Here is a 21,226-nt window from a genome sequence, read left to right on the forward strand (position 1 = left end):
CATTACTTCCTGACCTATACACAGAATTTATGCAGAAACAGTTGTCTAATTGCGTTTTTGGCACAACATGCTGACAGTAATTTGATCATAAACTCATGAGAACTCTTTCCCTCCCCACCTTGCAACTTCAATAAAGCTATAGTTTATGATAGGAACTGAGAAAGAATTATCGTTCTTGTTTGAGAAAAAAAAAAAAAAGAACAACAACTAGTGCAGATGCTGAGATAAATCCCTAGATAAGAAGGCCTTTTCCTAACTGTTTCTCAAACCTGAAACATTAGTCTTACAAGTGCCGTTTGAGTTTTTTAAGTCTTCAAATTCAGTCCCACATTCCTCAGGCCTATTATTCATGGCTTTTATTTTCTTTCCTCCTTTATTCTTAAACTTTCTGCATGCCTGTTGGCTAGATAATAAAACCAGAATAAACAAAAATAACTACAGATCTTTAGATGTCTTTTTAACTATCTACTGGAGGCTAAGTTAACTCTTTTAATCACTTGAAATTTTCATTTCTGAGAGTGGTGAGTTGTGTTTTAGAGAAGTACCTTATACTCAATAACTCATCAACTTCACTAAGAACTGCAATATGAAATCTTCCATAATTTGTTTTCTCCTGACAACCATTTGTGTTCCATGTACCTTCTTCCATAGATAGCTTAGATGTGCTTTACCAATGATGCACTCTGTATATAGACATTAACTGTCTCTGCCTCTTTCTTCCTGGAAAATCTCAAAGGTTGATTAAATCCAATTCCTCAAGCCAGCCATAAATGGCAAGTATCCCCAGCCACTTGGGAGGCCAGGACTTAATAGCATACTGGGTAACCATATCTCTGAGAAAAATAAATCCAATTCCTTGGCACCAGGATAAGAGAAGGGGCTGGGGAAAACAATTCAAGTTCAATGTTTGCTGATTTCAAAACATGCAAGACTCAGTGTACCTTATCACAGCTCAAGATCTTGGTTCATTTAGATCCTTTCTAACCTCTAGGACAATTTTATCCCTTCACTTCTATCAAAAATCTACCACTCTTTCCTCATCTTCCCCAACCTGACAATTTTTGCTTTTTAATCTCACTCCAAAGCTCCCAGGCTCTTCCCACCAATGTATTCATCGAGCCCAGCCAATTTCCCTTCTCTGTTCATACTAGTGCAACATGTTTTATCCAAAATCAGCCAGTGTAAGAAGTGAACTATCTCACTTCATTTCAATACCTGAGGAATATTTTTGTCACTACCATTCATATTTCCTTAAATGTAGACATTTATCTCATCATCTGGTATTTTCTCCACCCTTTTATTTTATTTATTTATTTATTTATTTATTTATTTATTTATTTATTTATTGAGGTAGGGTCTCACTGTAGTCCAGGCTGACCTGGAATTAACTATGTAGTCTCAGGGTAGCCTCAGACTCATGGTGATCCTCCTGCTTCTGCTTCCAGAGTGCTGGGATTAAAGGCATGCACCACCACGCCCAGCTTTCTCCATTCCTTTTTGATCTAATATTTTGATCTAATTTATAGTTTATTCATCTGTCTTACATTCTTCTGTATGTTACAGTTCTTTTAGTAAAAATATTAATTTGTACTATTTGTATCTATGATAATCTATGATAAGTTTTGTCTGTTTTTATAGTATACAGCATGATTTCTTAGCATTTGTATGTTAATTTCTGTGAAATATTTTATTTTATTCAAATAAAAATATTGAGTCAAAAAATAACACGAGAAACATCATAGAGGATACATACAGTTTGTTGAATGAAGAAAATCAACATCAATCTTAAATGAAATTGATTTTGCAAAAATGATCAGAAATCAAAAATAAAATATATATATATATTTAAAAATTTATAAGAAATAGAAGGAGGTAAGGGACAGAGTGTATGATTGTATTCACAGTAGGGAGACTTTCATTAGATGTGCCCCCAAAGACTTCCATAACCCTATTGTTATAGTGAGGACTCCGGGGGAAGGCCACAAGGACACCCAGTAGTAGGAAAGGAATCTTTACCACCCAGCCTGCAACTACATCCAGGACTCAGGAGCCCGAATGCAGAACCAGGCTGTACTTCAGGGCTCCTTTTATAGGAGAAATCCAAATGATTACACTCTCAGTTTTACATTTCAGAAGTATAGTAATCATGATCTTACAAAACCAAGAGTTAATTTCAGTTGATTTTAGAAAAAATAGAACATTTCCCAGCATCTCCCCTCTTTGCATTTTCCCTCTCCTGCAACTTCAAGCAAGCAGTAGTTAATACAGAAGCTAAAGTTTGCAATTAGCAATAGTGAGAAAATCATTTTGTCTTGTGGTGAACCATTGTATTAAAGCAAGCCAAGCATAAAGTTCAAGTGCAGGTGACACCATATCCTAAGGTACCAGCTACACTGAACTGGTTGTATGAGTTCACAATATGGAGTCACTTATATCCTTCTCCATCTTAAGCCCTTTGTAAGGGTCTGAGAATTGCTGAAGAAAGGCCCCAGACTCAAATAGTATGTAAAAGCAAAGAGCGTTTATTCTGTAGTCGGCCAGCATGCAGGGGTAAACCATTCATGCAAAATGGCGACCCTGAGAGGAGCTTGCAGGCTCTCTTGAAGCATAGCTAGAGAAATTTTGGCTGGCTTAGGTAATTTTTTTAAATGACTGGCTAGGCAAGCAGTAATTATAGTTATGCATTTCAGATTGGTTGGGGCAGGAGGGATGCAAAAAGGTGCGAAAGGGACATGTTTCCAGGAACTGACTAAGGCCCTGGGTGGTTATCTTTACTTTTTCTTTTTTTTTTCAAGGGAGGGTCTCACTCTAGCCCACTCTAGCTGACCTCAAACTCACAGTGATCCTCCTGCCTCTGTCTCCCGAGTGCTGGGAGTGTTGGGATTAAAGGCGTGCACCACCACATCTGGCTTAGGCGGTTATCTTTTCCGGCCACATGTCAGGATCACTGTTGATTAGCAGCCCACCCTTTCTGCGTCTTGTTTGCCTCTCTGGGAAACTGGAACTTAGGTCTAGTTATAGTGGCACCTCACTGAATCCTGTCATGTCGTCAGTTTGGTCTCTTCACCCTTGTCACGTTCCCCACTGTTTCTCTGGGCCTGAGTCAAATTGTTGACTCATCTTCAGTGGGTAGAGGATTAAGTGATGAGTTATTTCTCCCTCCGTTATGCTTCTTAGTTTAGGGAGAATGGAGGGTGGCCTTCCAAACATTACCTCATAAGGAATGAAACCTTCCAGATATAGGGTGCATTTGCTTCTAAGGAAAGCAAAAGGTAAGAGGTTGGCCCAACTTTAACCTGATTCTATAACTAGTTTAGTGAGAGTTTCCTTTAATGTCCTATTTATTCTTTCCGTTTGACCTGAACTCTGTGGTCTATAAGCACAATGTAATTTCCAATTAATATTTAGTGTCTTTACCAAATTTTGAGAGATTTTGCCGTGAAGGCCCAGCCATTGTCAAACTCCAAAGTAAGGAAAGTAAGTAGGCAAGCCAGACCTAGAAACTAATGCTTGAAGAAACTTCTTAGCTACTATAGAAGCAGTGCCTGTTCAAGCAGGAAAAGCCTCCACCCATCCAGAAACTCGAAGGTATTCATACCTGAAAGCAGTAGGTCTGGTGTCAGTAAAGTCCAATTCCCTGGGCTCTCCCTGTGTAGCACCTTTACCTGTGCACAGGACAGACATCTGGACACTGTGTCCTACATGATCTGGTCCAGTCGGTGGATGTAACATCTGGGTCTGAGGAGTTTAGTCATCCTTGTGACTTCCAGATGTGTCATCTGTTGAGGCTGGGTCACAAATTGTCATTACAGGGCCACCAAGAGACGGGCTCTCCCATCTGGTAACAGCAGCCATGTCTGGAGTGCTAACTTTATTAGTCAAGAGTTGGATTTTGTTAATTCAGTTGACACACTGTATTCACTCTTCATACATGTTAATCAAGCCAGGTCCCTTTTTTCCTTATCTTCTCAACTACCCTAGCCCCCTGGCCTTAGCCCCCTGGGGCACTCACATGCGACCAGGGTCCAGGCCTTGCTCCTCTCCATGCCAGGCTGCAGAGGGGTCCCACGGGCTGCTGCTTCTTGCAGCAGGTATCAACACAAAGAGAGCAAGTCTGTCTCTCTGAGTTGAGTGACAATTTTCTGAGTTTTGCTGAGGTTCTTATACCAATTTTTCCCTTAGTTGTTCTGGCTGCTGATAGCCACCTTAGGGTTAGCTCATTTGCATATCAGCTTACAGAGGGTCTCTGGCCATGGCCCCTGGTTGTCGTGGTGATCTTGAATCTGCTGAGTGAGTGTCCCATTTTTACTTCTAACTATTGCTCCTAAGAAGCCACCCATTGTCCTCTCTGTTAGCACTCACCTATTATGCTCAGGGACCTTCCTCTGAGGTATAGGTGGCCTTTCAAGGCAGGCTGGCTTCTGGTGTCACTGCTAAGGACCTCAGGAGGCCCCACTGCTCCTAGGGCCATCTCCCAGGCAGCTAAATCTGCTGCCCTGTTTCCATGTGTCTAGGGGGAGTCTCCCTTCTGATGTCCTTTACAATGGACAACGGCCACCCATTTTGGTAGCCAAATGGCCTCTAACAGAGCCACTCTCCTCTTTGATTTTTATTTCTTGTCCCAGAGGAGGTAAGGAGTCCCCATTCTCTGTATAATGCCCCATGCACATGGGCAGTGACAAAAACATACCTACTGTCTGTACATATTGTAATAGCTTTGCTTTTCGCTATGTAAGAGCCTGAGTCAGGGCTATAAGTTCAGCTTAATGACTGAGCCCAAATAAATCCTGTCTCTGGTGACAATTGCTGTCCCCGCATACCTGAGGCCATTCTGAAAGAAGCTGCTCCTGTCTGCAATCGCTACTTTGTCGGCCTTGGTCAAGGTCAATGAGAAGTCTGTCAAGTCTGGTCTCGTAGACTGGATTGAATCAGTCACCTGGGTACAGACATGTACAGGTTGTCCTGGATCGTCATCCAGCAGCAGACTGGCTGGGTTAAGAGCTGAAGTTCTGTAAAACCTTATGCAGGGCTGGTCCAGCAGCAGGACCTGGTAATGAGTCATGTGGGCATTTGTCATCGTCCAGGGTTAATTTATCAGCCTCTTTCACCAATATTGTTGCAGCCACAACTCTCGGGCAGGCTGGCCAGCTTGCTGAGACAGAGACCGGTCTTTTATATAAATAAGCTACTGGCTATTTCCAAGGTCCCAATGTTTGAGCAAGGACCCCTTTTGTTATCCCTCTGATTTCATCTTCATATAGATGAAAGGGCTTGGTGAAGTCTGGGAGGTCTGGGAAGGCCAGAGCAGGTGCAGACACAGGCGCTTCTTTCAGGGTCTTAAAGGCCTCTCGTTCAGTCTCAGTCTATTCGACAGATCTCGTCCCTCTGAGTCTGGCGTATAAGGGCTTGGCTGTTTGTATAAATTCCAAGATCCATAAGTGGCAGTAACCCATTGCCCGTAGAAACTCACATCCCTGTTTCTTGGTCTTTGGGAGGGAATCTGCAGGATGGTTGAGGTGTGGCTGTGAGACCAAGGATGTTTTCCTCCTTCTAGATTGTGTACCTCAGGTAGGTCACCAGGGTGAACAGAGTTGAGTTTTCTTAGCAGACACTTGGTATCCCAGGGCTTGAAACATTTCTGGAAGCCCCTCAGTGGTTTTCTTGCATTCCTCCACTGTCTCAGAGGTGACAAGCAGGTAGAACTCCAAGAGGTCTGCACTCAGGACCTCACTAAACAGAGTAGGTGAGTTTTTGAATTCTTAGGGTAGCCTAGTCTAAATCATCCGGCCTATGTACCCTCTTTCAGGATCAGTTTATTGAAATGCAAAAAGGGGCTAACATGGGTGCCATAGGCAAGGAAAGGAAAACATTTTTCAGGTACAGAACTGTTTTTCCTCCAACTGAAGGATCCAGTGGTCAGTTTTCTTTTCCCTGTTTGGGCATTTATTATTTTCAATGCCCTTTTGTTTGCAGTGGGTACAATGATCCTTTTTTTTTAAAACTTTGTTCTCCCTGAGAAGGGTCTTAGATTTTTGTCCCTGGCCTTTCAATTATCTGTTTTCCTTAGAGCTGTTCCTACCGCCTTAGCCAATTTCTTGTTTTCATTTTTTTTCTACAATATCCCTATTGTTACATACTTTTTGAACAATTTCTAACAACTGAAACCTGTTTATGCCTTCAAATCCTTTTAATTTTTGTAATTTCCTCCCAATGTCTCGGACCAACTGCATGACAAAGGCAATATTTATGGCTTGCTGGTTTTCTGGGGCATCCACATTTATGGTGGTAAAAACTCAATAAGCTTCCCTAAGACACCCCAGGAACCCAGGGGTGATTCTTGAGGCTCTTAAGTCACCTTGCTTACCTTAGACAAATTTGTGGGGTTTCTAGTAGCTGTTTTTATTTCTCCTAGAAGAGTTTGGCAAAAGTTGTCCAGACATTCCTTATCTCTATCAGAATTGGGGTCCCAGTTAGGTCTCACAGAGGGAAAGATTCACTCTATTCGAGTTTCCTTATCTGTGATTGAGGTTGCCCCTGGTCCGAGAGTGATCTTTTTACTTTCAGCTTTAATGTGGTCTCATTTTACCACCGTGAAGAGAGTGACCAGGAGTTGTTTACAATTGTGCCAGGTGAGCTGGTGAGTACAAAAGACAGTCTCAAGGAGGGTGATTAGTGCTTGTGATTTCTCAGAGAAAGTGGGGTTTTGGGTCTTCCAATTATGTCAATCTCCAGTAGAGAAAGGAACATAAACTCTAAATGGACATAGGGTTTCTGAAGGGGCTGAGATGTCCCTGCCTGCACTGGTGGCCTTCTCCGAGTGGAAGTGAAGCCCCTGCCTCTCTGGGTGACCCTCTCCCTCCAGTAAACAAATCCATTTAGTGTATGAGACAGGGAACACGGCCTCAGTTTCTCTGGGTGCCTGCTCCTCTCTTTGTATGCAGCTCTGCCCTGCACCGGGGAGGGGAGGCTGAGCCTGAAGCAAAAAAGACCAGATCCCCTTGGGATGTCCTCAGGACTGGGCAGAGGTCTGCCTCCTGCACACTGCGGGGGGAAGTTCGCTTTCCTCTGGTGGAGCCCAGAGAACTGGCTTTGCTTTAGGTTTCTTCTCAGGTACTGCCTCGGCTGAAAGGACATGAGATCCTAGGGAGAAAGCACAGGTTTTAAGTTATGGTGGGAGATGGAGAACTAAGAACAGCCAGCGGTCAATGTAGGGGAACTGATCAGGGTGTCTGGGGACACTGGTGACCACATGCCCAATGGCCTGGACCATCTGGGCATCTAAAGTTCCCGCATCTGGCCAGCCATCTAGGAAGGCCAGCCAGTCCACCTCACAAAGAGTCCTGAGTTTTCCTGGGGAAAAGAAATACCATAGCCAGATCCACCGACAAAATCATCTATCTTTGAAGTGTGTTAGCATGCACCTCAAAGTCATTTTGGGACGGCTTGCTGAGTTTCCCATGATCCTACAGGTTAGGTGGAAAAGCACAGAAACAAGTCAGACAGTAAGTATCACCACCCAGCACAGTCGCACTGCGCAGCCACACGGCACACTCACCTAGCACAGCTACACAGTGCGTCACACAGCACAATCACACAGTGGCCACTAGTGCAGTTATTCTGAACCCAAACCAGGGAGCCTGGTGATGTCTCACCCAAGTATCCACACACTCGCGTTGTTATTGCGTCTGACCAGTGAGTTAACAACTCAAAGCAGACCTACCTCCAGAGGTTTTTTAGCAGAGTTCCTCCTTCTACCTTGGGCAGTGCTGAGAGTCCTGGGAGCCCTGGACTTCCAATCTCATGTGGCACCTGCCATCATGGTCTCAGGAGCACTGTCCCCAATTCCTGGGGTCTTGGATGTCCTAGGGATCTCGCTAGGGCCTCCAAATGTTATGGTGAGGACTCCCAGGGAAGAGGACAAGGACACCAGGAAGTGGGACACGAATCTTTATTACCCAGCCAGCGACTACATCCAGGACTCAGGAGCCCATTCGGTACCAGTACCAGGCTGTACTTCAGGGCTCCTTTTATAGGATAAATCCTTAGATTGCACATCTTAGCTTTACAGTCAGACATTCAGCAATCATAATCTTACAAAATTAAGAGTTAATTTCAGTTGATCTTAGAAAAAAACAGAAACTTTCCCAGGATCTTCCCTCCCTGAATGTTCCCTCTCCTGCACTTGCAAGCAAGCAGCAGTTAATGCAGAAGCTAAAGATTGCATTTAGCAATAGCGAGGGAAAGATCTTGTCTTGTGGTGACCTATTGTATTAAAGCAAGCCAAGCATAAAGTTCAAGTGCAGGTGAGAGCATATCCTAAGGTACCAGCTAAGCTGAACTTCCTTGTACGAGTTTACAATATGGAGTCACTTATGTCCTTCTCCAGCTTAGGCCTTTGTACACTAGAGTGTACAATTGGCTGACAAAGAAAAACATTATCTTCACAATTCCAGAGGAAGTACAGTATAAATGTCTGAATGTTTTAACTGAAATAGTAAAATCTAGGATGCCATGATCATTGGCGAGAGGAAGTATTGGGAGAGACTTTTTTCTTTACCAATGGTCATGAAAAAACTTTAATATGAAGATTATTTTTTATTAACGTGAGTTCTAAAATTTCCCTAAATTCTGGCTATATCACATACATAAATGCATAAAAGTCCTGTTCCGCTTTGGAACTTGTTAGTGTTTGCTGCCTTATATTCCTAATCTGAGCACACACAAAATTGTAAAAGCAGGAAGGGAAGTTAGGCCAGCTGTGCAGGAAATCATTCTGGGTGAGTAAACTTGCTCATGACCCTGAGCAACAGGACAGAGGCCAGGACAGCAGGAGGGTGTGCATTTAGGAATAAAGTGAAGACTCTTGTTGGTAAGTGTGTCGTAACTGTTATAGTCATCTTCACGTGGCTGGGATGAACATCCAAACCATGCACAGTTTAGAGGAGGGAGGAACTTTCATAACGGCAGAAGAGGCTAGACCCCTTTAACACATTCAAGCATAGAGAAACCAGCAGCAGCCAGCACCACAAGCAAGCACAAACAGGCAGCAAACAGCAGGGGAAACAAGCAGAGCTCAGACCACTCTGCATACCTTTGGCCTGGCATTCAGATCTGCCCCCAGTGCCACTTTAGGGATGGACCCCAGGATTTGTCCCCACTAACACTTCTTCTATCCAGAGGGCTGGTAATCCAAGTTATAAGCTGTTATAAAACATCTAAGTCTATTGGGGGACATATATTCAAACTACAACAATACCCTAGGTATTGACAAAAATTGCTAATTAATGGCCTTCAAATGCCAATTTTCCAAATCTGTTTACGTGAGACAAAATTATATAGATCAAGCTTTGGCTGCACAAATTTCATGCTGTATTTAAAATTAAAAAAAAATTAACAATTGCAGAATTTACTCACCATTTATCTAGTTCTATTAAATGTGCCTGAAGTACATTATTTTTACTAAAAATAATTCTTTGATTCTTCCATGTTTGTCTTTAGTAAAAATTTCACACATTAAATACTAAAACTGAAAGCTCAATTAAAAAATATTGTTATTGATATCTTACACATGTATATAATATATTCTGTTCATAATCCTTTCCCATTACCTTCTTTTAGCCCCTCCACATTCCTCTGTGTGTGTACGTAATGTCATATGTTGTACCCTGATCATAGTCCCTTCCCACCACCCTCCATTGTTCCTTCTTCAGGTAGGGAATTATTCATCAGAACACATGGATCCTACCAGTGGTTATACACTGCAGAAGATGTTGCCCAACCATCCAGCAGCCATTAACTACCAATCCTCCTCAGGGAGGAATGAGCCTCATGCCCTCCCCTCATCATCTATGGATCTATACCAGAATGTTTATGGGCCTAGTATTGTGTGGACTTTGTTCAGGTTACAACTGTCACTGTGAGGTTATGATTGCTACAGCCATGCTATTCTTGGATGATAGTATTCCACAACATTCCTCCCATCCTCTGACTCTATAGATCCAGCCTAATTTTTATTTATTTTACAGACATGAGAACATGTATGAGGCTTCAACAGAATAGCTTCTATCCATGCACTATTCATGAGCAGCATTAGTTACTCGTCTCAATGTCATGGACTCTACAAGCTTCCTAGAATTTTGCAAAAACACAGCAAGTCAGTGCTAGTAAATGCCCAGAAAGGGAAGGCAAATTCTAGTTGTTTTAATGACATGATATTTTTATTTTCAATTTTCTGAATTATCTCATTAGATATTCCTCAGCTACTTTCTGACCAAATGTATGAAATGTATGAATGAAAGAGGATAGTACCTGTAGTATCAGACTGAGAAGGGCGAGAAATCTACTTGTTTACAGTGTGAGACACTCATTTTAATGGGAAGGCTATTGTTCACATAGTGGAATGGTCTGCAAATCCTCATCATTATAGGGTTCGTAAAGAAAATTCTACAGTAGGAACATTAGGAAACTCACAATATTTCAGCCGTTTGGTATTTATTACATATTAATTTTTTATGTATATGTTGTGATCATTTATATTTATAAAAACATATGTAATCTTTTATTTTGAAGTTCAAAGAATATTAAAAGGTACAATATTAAACAACATTGTATGTTTTTTTCATGACAATATGTATAAGTATTAAAACATTAAAAACAAGTCAGTTGGAAAAATGTGGTTAGAAATATAAATATTATTCATTTTTAAACTCCTATTTGGTCACATAAACAATGAGCAACTGTTCTAGAGGTTTATTTCATGCATCAAAACCTAAGGTCTTTTCAGTCTATTTAACTATAGCCTATACTATACAAAATAAAATCTTCTTGAAACCCAATCCCAGTTTCTAGGATCCCTTGAGTGATAGTGCAGTGAAATGAAAATTTTCTATAACTGTCCATTACTTTAAGTGTGAGAATCAACAGTTATATTACATAGTCACAATTGAATTGCACTAAGATTTCCTATCAATAGCTATCAAGGTGAAGATGAATTTATTTGGTATTTGCTAGAACATACTGGACACTTCAAAAATAGTTAGAGGTGGAAGAAAATGCAATTGACCTAGAGCTGCATAGCTATCCAAATCAATTTTTGATAGAAAAAAATCCCACTTATTAGTCTTCCATTTTTCAAACTGGATTCTTTGTTCCCCAGAGTGGTGATACGATGTGAAGGCCATAGGTCCAAGGTGGAAATACTCAAAGAATCATGGAAAGCATTTTAGGGCCTTATAGAACCCACACTTCATGAGAAGATGAAGTCTTAATGGGGAAATGAGACTTTTTTAAAAAGAACATGTGCATCTATGGAACTGAAATGAAAATTTTAAATGAATTTATCCTAATTTTTAACTTTTTATTTATAATTTTATACATATACAAATGTATTTTGCCCATAATTTTCTTCCATTACTTTTTATTGTCCCTCCTCTCCCATCTCCTTTCTATTGAACCCCTTCTTCTATACAACTATTCCTTCTATTTTGATATCTTTTTTTTAAAATATTTTATTTATTTATTTGAGAGTGACAGACAGAGAGAAAGACAGATAGAGGGAGAGAGAGAGAATGGGCGCGCCAGGGCTTCCAGCCTCTGCAAACGAACTCCAGACGCGTGCGCCCCCTTGTGCATCTGGCTAACGTGGGACCTGGGGAACCGAGCCTCGAACTGGGGTCCTTAGGCTTCACAGGCAAGCGCTTAACCACTAAGCCATCTCTCCAGCCCTTGATATCTTTTTAATTTGCATTCTTCCATCATTCATGACAACATAGTAGTGGGCCTGATATTAGGCAGGTCTTGTGCAGCTAAAGGCAGGTGCTATAAAGTCATGAATACACTAATCACTTTGTGCCTGGAAGGCAGCATTCCAAAGTACTTTTTCCCATCCTTTGGCTCTTATATTCTTTGCAATACTTCTGCCACAATGGTCCTTGAGCTTTGGAAAGTGTGATAGAGATATCTCAAGTACTGCTGGACACTCAACTGTCAGTTCTTCTTAACTCAATAATAAATTTTGCATCTCCACAGTAGTCACACCATCTGTGAAGAGAAACTTCTCTAACCAAAAGTAAGAGCAGCACTAATCTATGGGCATTAACATAAATATTTAGAAAAAAAATTGTGAGCATAATATATCAATTTAGCCAAAAATGGTAGAAGTTTCCATCTTAGGACTTATGATCTCTGTAGACATAAGTTTTGACTAGGTTTTCAGTGCCAGGCAGAAAATCCCCCCTGTGGAGCAGACATCACACCATATCGGAGAGCAGTTGATCACCCTCATTACAGATATGCGACTATTTCACTAGTGGACATATTTAGCCTGGGTAGACAGTTGGGTAGTTTGCAGAGTCTGTTGCTGGTCAAGGCTGTGGATGACATTTCTTCCCCAGTAGGCTGCATAGCACTTTCTAGCACTATGACAGCTAGTCAGGAAGGAGAAAGCCTCCAGCTCCATTCTAGCTTGATTTCTCAATGTCTTGCAACCAACACATATCTTCTGTTATAGGGTCTTGCCAACTAGTTTAGGTGTGCAATCAAAGGCCTCGGCAATGACCTTTTCACAGGATTCTCTGACTTATAAGTCACTGGGAGTTATCTCACCCTGGCACTGATATTTTTCTGTAAGAACCTATGGCTTCTAAGTACAGCATATATAAATTTTGAAGTTGAAAGCCAGTGGCTTGAGAAATATTTAAAGGTGTCTGTGCCATGTTCATACAAATATAAGAACTTGAATTTGAGTATCCTGTACCTTTAGGACCATCACTCATCATCAGTTTACTTGTTTCACATTAATTTAGTTCTAACTATATTCCAGACATTGTCTTATGTTTTTAATCCAAAACTGAGCAAAAAGAATGTGGGTTTTGCTCTCTGGGGACTTAGCAATCAAGCAGTGAGACAGGTATCTTAAAATCTAAGCTAATTTTATTTTAACAACTTTATGAATTGCATTCTATTAATTATTTTATTGTTGCTGGCTGTATTTCTCTAGGCATTTTCTTAAGTGATATAAATAAAACAGTATTCTCAGACAGAAAATGGTGAGGCAGGGATAGTCTAACAGATCTAATGAGAGCCTGAGGATGGTGAGGCATAGGTTGGAAGGAAGTGAGCCTTAATGTGACAACATTTAAAGAGCTATCAGTACTGAAATAGGATGATGGAGACAGAGGAGAGCAGGTCAATTATTTAAATGAAAAACAGATTCTTCATGAAATTAATTTGGGAAGGAGATAACATGAGAAAAAGCAAGTTGATTTCTAGGAAAAAAGATTTTTAGGAAAAAGACTGGAAGATGACAGTTTAAGATTAAAGAGAAAAAAATCAAAGATTAAAAATTAATTTAATTTAATTTAATTTACTTATTTGAGAAAGCAAGATGGAGGGAGGGAGGGAGGGAGAGGGAGAGAGAGAATGCGCAATGCACACACCAGGGCCTTCAGCTGCTGCAAACAAACTCTGGATGCATGCACCACTTTATGCATCTGGTTTACATGGGTCCTAGAGAATTGAACCTGGGTCCTTTGAATTTTCAGGTAAGTGCCTTAAGTGCTAAACCATCTCTCCAGCCCCCAAATCAAAGATTTTTTTAAAAATTTTTTTGTTCATTTTTACTTATTTGTTTGAGAGTGACAGAGAGAGAGAGAGAGAGAGAGAGAGAGAGAGAGGCAGAGAGAGAGAGAGAGAGAATGGGCGCACCAGGGCTTCCAGCCACTGCAAACGAACTCCAGATGCATGCGCCCCCTTGTGCATCTGGCTAACATGGGTCCTGGGGAATCGAGCCTCGAACTGGGGTCCTTAGGCTTCACAGGCAAGCGCTTAACCACTAAGCCATCTCTCCAGACCCCAAAACAAATATTTTTAATATTTGGGGCATAATAACCTTGCAGTATTTCTAAGATATCCAGTTAGAAATGGTAGCCAGTTGTATACATAAGTAATGACTTGATAAAAGGATTTTAGCAGTAGATAAAATCTTAGTTCCTTTGTCTAACAGAATTAAGTTAATGTATATGGTTAGATTATATAAAATTCCATCCTTTAATTTATCCAATGCTCTTTTTCTAACATTTAAAATTTTTGAATGTCAACATTGAATACTGGCAAGTATAATTCTGCGCAATGAGCACATTGGGAATACAGAGCTAGATCCTTTGGGATTGGGGCCACTGGGTAAGAACACAAGCAATGAAAGACAAGTTATGATGTGCATATCATAGTCATGATGCAAATAAACCACCTCAGACAGAATTTCATACCTGCTCTACAAATAGCCTAAGAGATGAGCAATCACAAAGGGAGAAAGCCTGGGCCATAAGCAATAGCTGAGATCCACTTTTCAAAAGCAAGAGCTGTTGAGATTAATTAGCAGTGCCGCAGTAGAGGCAGGAGAGTCATGACGCCATAAGCACTGCTGAGGCAGGCTTCGAGGAAGAAAAAGCAAGCTTAGCTTTTCATGGTCAGACGTCCTGTAGCAGAGATGATTTGTGATTCCTGTGGCTGGCTTAATGCATCTCATCAGTTTTACAGGCACCAAGAAATAGTAACAACCACTGAGCCAAGGGAGCATCTTACTGCCTTGAGGCTAATTTTAGTCACAGCCCATTCTCACTGCAAGGTTACATTAAGAGGCACTATTTCACCATTGAATTACCTTCAAAGATAAAAATGCTGCATCTATTACAGGCCTCTACTTAGTTAAAGAATCTTGAAAACTAAAGCAATTAAATCTACATTACACTATGAATTCTGTTGTCAAGAAATGGCAAAAGGTGAAGATGTAGTAGTAAGCCTGGCAAAACATTGGCTTGGTTCTATAGCTTCCTACTGTGAACAATGCAAAACTACAACCCAAGTACAGTAGCCATGTGCACTTGAGGGTGATCTCAGTCATCTATGCATCAGAGGAATGCCGATTGGTTCAGGGCTTTATTATATTAGTGTTTGGATATATATTATTGAATGTATATTAATGTATGGAGTGCATTGCTACTGAGATCCATTTGAAATAAACTTATTCTTAAATGAATAGAAGTATGGAAACAAATTTAAAACTTACTCATATTGATAACTACTTATTTTAAAAATAACATGAAAATAATTATTCTTCACATATCCTCATGAGTTTTATTCAATGACCTCCTGAGTTCTTTCTTTGCCTAGAATATAGTTTCATAGGAATTTTTTTGAAGGAGTCAGTTTTTTAATATAATTTTATTATTTTTAACTTCTCATTAAATTATGGACCATCAAAATGATTTAAATTTAAAACACTGAATAAAAATCATAACATTTTAATTGAAAAAATGCTGGGCTCAGGAACTAGATCAAAACAAATTCTGCTGAAATGAAAACAGCCTCAATTTTATCCTATTCCTGTATTGTAACATAAAAACTACCCATTCTTTCTTCCTCCCTTCCTTCCCCCCCCCCCGCCTCTCTTTCTTTCTTCTTTCTCTCTCTCTCTCTCTTTTTTTTCTTTTAGTAGCGGTGATCAAACTCAGGACCTTGTGCATCATAAGAGTATTTGAGTTCATGTTGTTGTTGTTGTTTTTAATGTTTACTTATTTATTTATAAGGAGAGAGAGAGAGGGAGGGAGGGACAGAGATAGAGAGAAAGAGAGAATGGGCATGCCAGGGCCTTCAGTTGATACAAAAGAACCCCAGATGCATACACTATTGTAGGCATCTATCTTTATGTGGGTACTGAGGAATCAAACTTGAGTCATTAGGCTTTACAGGCAAATGCCCTAACTGCTGAGCCATGTCCTCAGCTCCACAATTCAAGCTTTTTAAAAATTTTATGTATACTACTGTTTTTATTTCCTTCATTTAAAGTTTCATTGTTCAAGAAATAATTCATGGGATGAAATTTGTCTGAAATTGCCTGAATTTATGGCTGTTGAATGATATGCCAAAGTTAAATGCTAACAAATGATTAGCATTTACCATCACATTTCAGGCCTATATGGAATGTAATTATTCAGAAATTAGAAAACTCCATTAAGTTCTATGAACAATATAAATGTATCCTAAAACTCAATATTTTTATCTAAGATTATTTTAAAACATTCTAAATTTTAAATATTCTAAAGCACATGCATGGAATTTTTTAATTAATTTTATCTTCGCTTTGATAATACATTGTTAGATTTGCTCATTTACTTCTTTGCTTAAGCTACTTTCAGCACATTCCAGATGGTTTCTATATGTATAATCAAAGCTATCCCCTAAAAGTTTCAGGAGCTGATACACTAACTGTATCTTAACTATCATGTTAAATCTCTCTAAGTGGTTTTAAAAAAGAAAGCTACTGTAGCTTTGAGCGCTTACAGTGCCGTGTTCTTTACTCAGTGCTGAGAGGAGTACTGAAAACTTTCCAGTTGCCACCACCGATACATCTTTAGTTTTATGATTCAATGTTAGATTCATCTCCAAAATTTTGTAAAGAAATTATTGTGTGTTTCTTTGACAATATGTGTAAATGTTAGCAACTACATAATCTATTTTAATTGGAATAGTATTTTATTTCATTTGAACACAAGGTAAATTTAATTTGTCCACATCAATTCAGAGTCCATTTTAACCTGTAAATTGCTTTATGTGGGAAGAGTATTGTTTTTAGTGTGATTTTGTACTTCAAAAACTCTGTATATGTGGTAACACAAAAGCATGAAGTGACTCTCCCTTCACTGCTGACACTTTGGACAGAAAGTCATAAGTCTTCAAACTGTTCCAGATCTTCACCTTTGATATAATGGAAGCTGGGACAATATGAGGGTTATATACTGAACCCTGAAGAGTTTCACACAGGAAGGTGCTACACAAGGGGGTCAAATGATGCTCAGTGAGACAACAACAGTATTTTACACAACTGTAGACAATCAAGGTTATTATTTTTATTTATTTATTTATTTGACAGCGACAGACACAGAGAGAAAGACAGATAGAGGGAGGGAGAGAGAATGGGCACACCAGGGCTTCCAGCCTCTGCAAACGAACTCCAGACGCGTGCGCCCCCTTGTGCATCTGGCTAAAGTGGGACCTGGGGAACCGAGCCTCGAACCGGGGTCCTTAGGCTTCACAGGCAAGCGCTTAACCGCTAAGCCATCTCTCCAGCCCATATTTTTTAAAATTTATTTCACAGAGAGAGAGAGAGAGAGAGAGAGCGGGGGGCGGGGAGGGAGAAAGACATAGACAGAATGGGCTCACCAGGTCCTCCAGCTACTGCAAAGGAACTTCAGACACATTTACCACCTTGTGCATCAGGCTTACTTGGGTCCTGGGGAATTGAACTTGTGTCCCAAGGCTTTGCAGGCAAATTCCTTAATTGCTAAGCCATATCTCTAGCCCCATTATTCTTTTTTTACAGCAAAAAATAATGTTCTAAGAGATATTAACTAAACCTTTCACTGATTAGAAGATACACTATTTGAGACAATAAGAAAATCAGAAGTGATCCTTGTTTCATTCAAAACATACTAAGTGCTCACTGAAGTGATAAGTTAAATACTTGTATGCTTATAATATATGTTTTAACAAGGCTTCCCCAAATCTTTCATGTTATGGGACTAAATTGAGGAATATGGTCAAGATGGTGTTACATTTCAATTAATTTGGAAATTACAAAGATTAGAAATTGCTGATTTGTAGATATATGCCTAATTGCTGCATATTCTAAAGAAATTCACGGGTTGGAGAGATGGCTTAGCGGTTAAGCGCTTGCCTGTGAAGCCTAAGGACCCTGGTTCGAGGCTCGGTTCTCCAGGTCCCACGTTAGCCAGATGCACAAGGGGGCACATGTGTCTGGAGTTCATTTGCGGAGGCTGGAAGCCCTGGCGCACCATTCTCTCTCTCCCCCTCTATGTGTCTTTCTCCCTATGTCTGTCGCTCTCAAATAAATCAATAAAAAATGAACAAAAAAAATTAAAAAAAAATAAAGAAATTCACACTTTATTATGCCTGTGTTATATAACAAACCCAACAAGGACATTTATTTAAAAAGTAGCACTAGTCAGACTGGAGTGATAGCTTAGTGGTTAAGGCATTTGCCTGCAAAGCCTAAGGACCAAGGTTCAATTCTCCAGCACTCATGTAGGGCAGATGCACAAAGGGGACACATGTGTCTGAAGTTCACTTGCAGTGGCTTGAGGCCTTGGGAGGCTGATTCTTCCTCCCTCTCTCTCTCAAATAAATAAAGAAAATATTAAAATAAATAGCCCTTGCCATCATCTACTGAGTGCTCACACTAACTGAGGAACAATTGCTACATGACCAACTCCTTCAGTCTTTACATCTTGTCAGGTAGCTCTGATGTAGACATGAGAAAAATTATGACAGCAAATCATAGCTACACATCTAGTAGACATCAGTGTGGAGAATTTTTTCTACATTAGCTACAAGGAAGAGCTACCAGAGGCATGGAGAATGATACACTGTACCCAGGAGAAGGGTGCCAGTATTTTGCTTGCTAAGAAACCCCAGCATTTCCTCAGTTATTCCTCCATGGGATTGATCAAACTTTTGATGTAGATATTTTAAAGAAAATGCATATTAAGTGGAGGCAGAGACTAGATGAAATCCTGCTGATCCCATGAATCTATCATCTTATAGTCCTTTTTGTGTTTTAGTTCATATTGGTCAATATCACTTCCAATTTAATAGTTCCTAGTGTTCCATACAAATCCTGTCTAGCACGGCAAAACCCAGAAAAATTCTAAGTGTCAGGGATACAAATTAAAGGTTTCATGAGTATATCATCAAGTATAGTGGTGAGAAGGTCCTCTTCAACTTCTTATCTGATTGTCAGACACATATGTCAAGTATGAGAGAACAGTGCCATGTGTTTAGAGTGTTTTTTTCAAAGCATGATAAATTATCATTGTTAGACAGCTTGAAAGCTTCACATATTTGCAGTGTTTATTTCTCCCTTTGTATTTAAGGTCACTAAAATTGGATACTGAAATCTTCTGTAATGTTGTTCCATATTTTGAGCATTGCTGTTGTTAATGAATGATGGTCATCAATTAACCTGTGGTATCATGGAAGTTAGCATCAGAACTTAAAAACCTGGCTGTTATAATGGGGAAGAATAATTTTTTACCCCATATTAGTAAAGAGCCTATGGAGTTTTATAGCTAGTGAATACCTACACATAACGCAAAAATATGAGAAGTTCAAATTCAGACAGATGACTCATCCTCATCACATGGAATGTTAGGAAAGTTGTGTGTGGATTTTTTTTTTGTTGTTGTTATTCCCAACCTGCAACTAACTGAGAAAATTACATTCTGTATCCTTGCAAACATGCTAACTTTTCTCCCTCTTTTTTTCTCATCCTCCTTCCCCTCTTCCTTCTGGTCCTCTTCAAATTCTTCCAGTCACTCATATCTTTAGTTATGCCCTTATTAACATGTGACCTGGAAAGTACTATCTTTTCTTTATCCATGTCCTTGATTTATTATGAATTGCTCTTGTATTTCTGCAGTGCTGCGTATGATGCTGTTCTTGACAGAAATGTGGCCATTAAGAAGCTCAGCAGACCCTTTCAGAACCAAACTCATGCCAAGAGAGCTTACCGGGAGCTGGTACTCATGAAGTGTGTTAACCATAAAAATGTGAGTATCAATGTTATTTTTAAATCTCTGGCTGTGGGAGGTTGTGAGTCTAGTGGAAGAAAACAAATAACAACTGCAATAGGAAAGGCTTTCTTTACTTTTCAATTTCTGCCTCTTAAGATTGTTTACCTTTCCCATATGCTACATTTTATTTCATTGTCCTCATGGTAGCTTCCTGCTTAAAAATCATCTAAAGCCATATGGGATGGAGGAGATGAATTTAATAGATACGTCCCTGTTATAAAATTAACCTTATTTGGCAATCTTGCTCCAAATTAACCCAAGAGCTTCATGCTTTTTAATCAGATCAACACTTCTAAAACACACAAAAACAAGCCAAACAACCCAGGAGAACCCTGTAAAAATGATTACCTTATATTTTAACTCTATAATGAACCTCTAAAAATGATTACTCATAATATTATTTCTCTTGTGTTTTAGTTATAGTTGGCCAGTGGCACACTGTGTGAACATCTACTTTTAGGACTGAGAAGCAGGCAAGCTCACATGTGGAAAGCACAGAAATCACTTCAGAATGGCATCACCAAGACTAAACAAAATGATGCCTCCCATTGCTTCAGAGCCTGAGCTTCTTTAATCTCAGGCAAAGGCCTCAGAATTTCTCATGTGCGTCATTTCTTCTTAGAAAAGAGAAATAGGATAAAATTTATGAAGATTTTTCTTAACTAAATCATAGCCAATTTATCAATGACATTTTGTTAAGTACAAGTATATAATATAATTTAAATTATAATAAATAATGAAAAAGTAATAGCTATCACATCTATTTTCAAAGCTCTTAAGTATAAAATGCAGAGAATATATGAAATTAGCAGTGTAGGTTTTAAACATATTTTTATCTATTTATTTGCAAACACAAAGAGGGAATGGGAACGATCAGGGCCTTTTGCCACTGCAAATGAATTCCAGATGCATGTGTCACCTTGGGCATCTGGCATATGTGGGTACTTGGGAATTGAACCCATGTGGTAAAGCTTTGCAAGCAAGTGCCTTTAACCACTGAAACATCTCTCCAGCCCTCAATGTAGTTTTTATAGAAGAAAAGATCTGATCCTACAGCTATCATCTATCAGTGGCACTGAAAAATACATGTATGAGTATTCGTCTCAAGGATATTTGAAATACATATATGTGGGCTCAGGCTCAATGCCACTGTCTGTTTTTCTGTATTACTACTCCAATGATTGTGTGTGTGTGTGTGTGTGTGTGTGTGTGTGTGTGTGTGTGTGTAAGAGAGAGTGAGAGACAGAGAGAGACACACAGAGAGAGAGAGATACTGGGATTTGCTCACTCATGTGTCTTACCCTGAGCTACAACTTTTCCAATTTCTTTTAAGTTAGGATAGTTGTTTTAATGCTGTTGAATTGCTTGGGACCAATAATATTTTAATTTAGCTTTTTTTGGACATGTGTTTATTGAAAGGTACCAGGCACAGATGTAGATGTTGTCATTGCTATAGACAAAGGAGGAGTAGAACCTAGATAAATCTCTCCCATGAGGAGCTTAGACTTTCTTGGTTAGAGAAAGGCAACTCAAAAATAGAGAGGTAGGGCTGGAGAGATGGCTTAGCAGGTAAAGGCATT

The 21,226-nt window shown here is 39.7% G+C and overlaps 1 protein-coding gene across 7 annotated transcripts in view; it reads left to right on the top strand.

Moving 5' to 3' along the window:
• Mapk10 (mitogen-activated protein kinase 10) overlaps positions 1-21,226 on the top strand; it is a 302,698-nt gene that overhangs the window by 198,349 nt on the left and 83,123 nt on the right. For all 7 annotated transcript variants that reach the window (XM_004661592.2, XM_004661594.2, XM_004661591.2 and 4 more), the window contains one exon: positions 19,493-19,622. In XM_004661592.2, coding sequence (XP_004661649.1) covers positions 19,493-19,622 — 130 coding nt within the window. The remainder of the gene's footprint in view (positions 1-19,492; positions 19,623-21,226) is intronic.

Source organism: Jaculus jaculus, chromosome 2, assembly GCF_020740685.1.
Source record: "Jaculus jaculus isolate mJacJac1 chromosome 2, mJacJac1.mat.Y.cur, whole genome shotgun sequence".
NCBI classification, from domain to species: Eukaryota; Metazoa; Chordata; class Mammalia; order Rodentia; family Dipodidae; genus Jaculus; species Jaculus jaculus.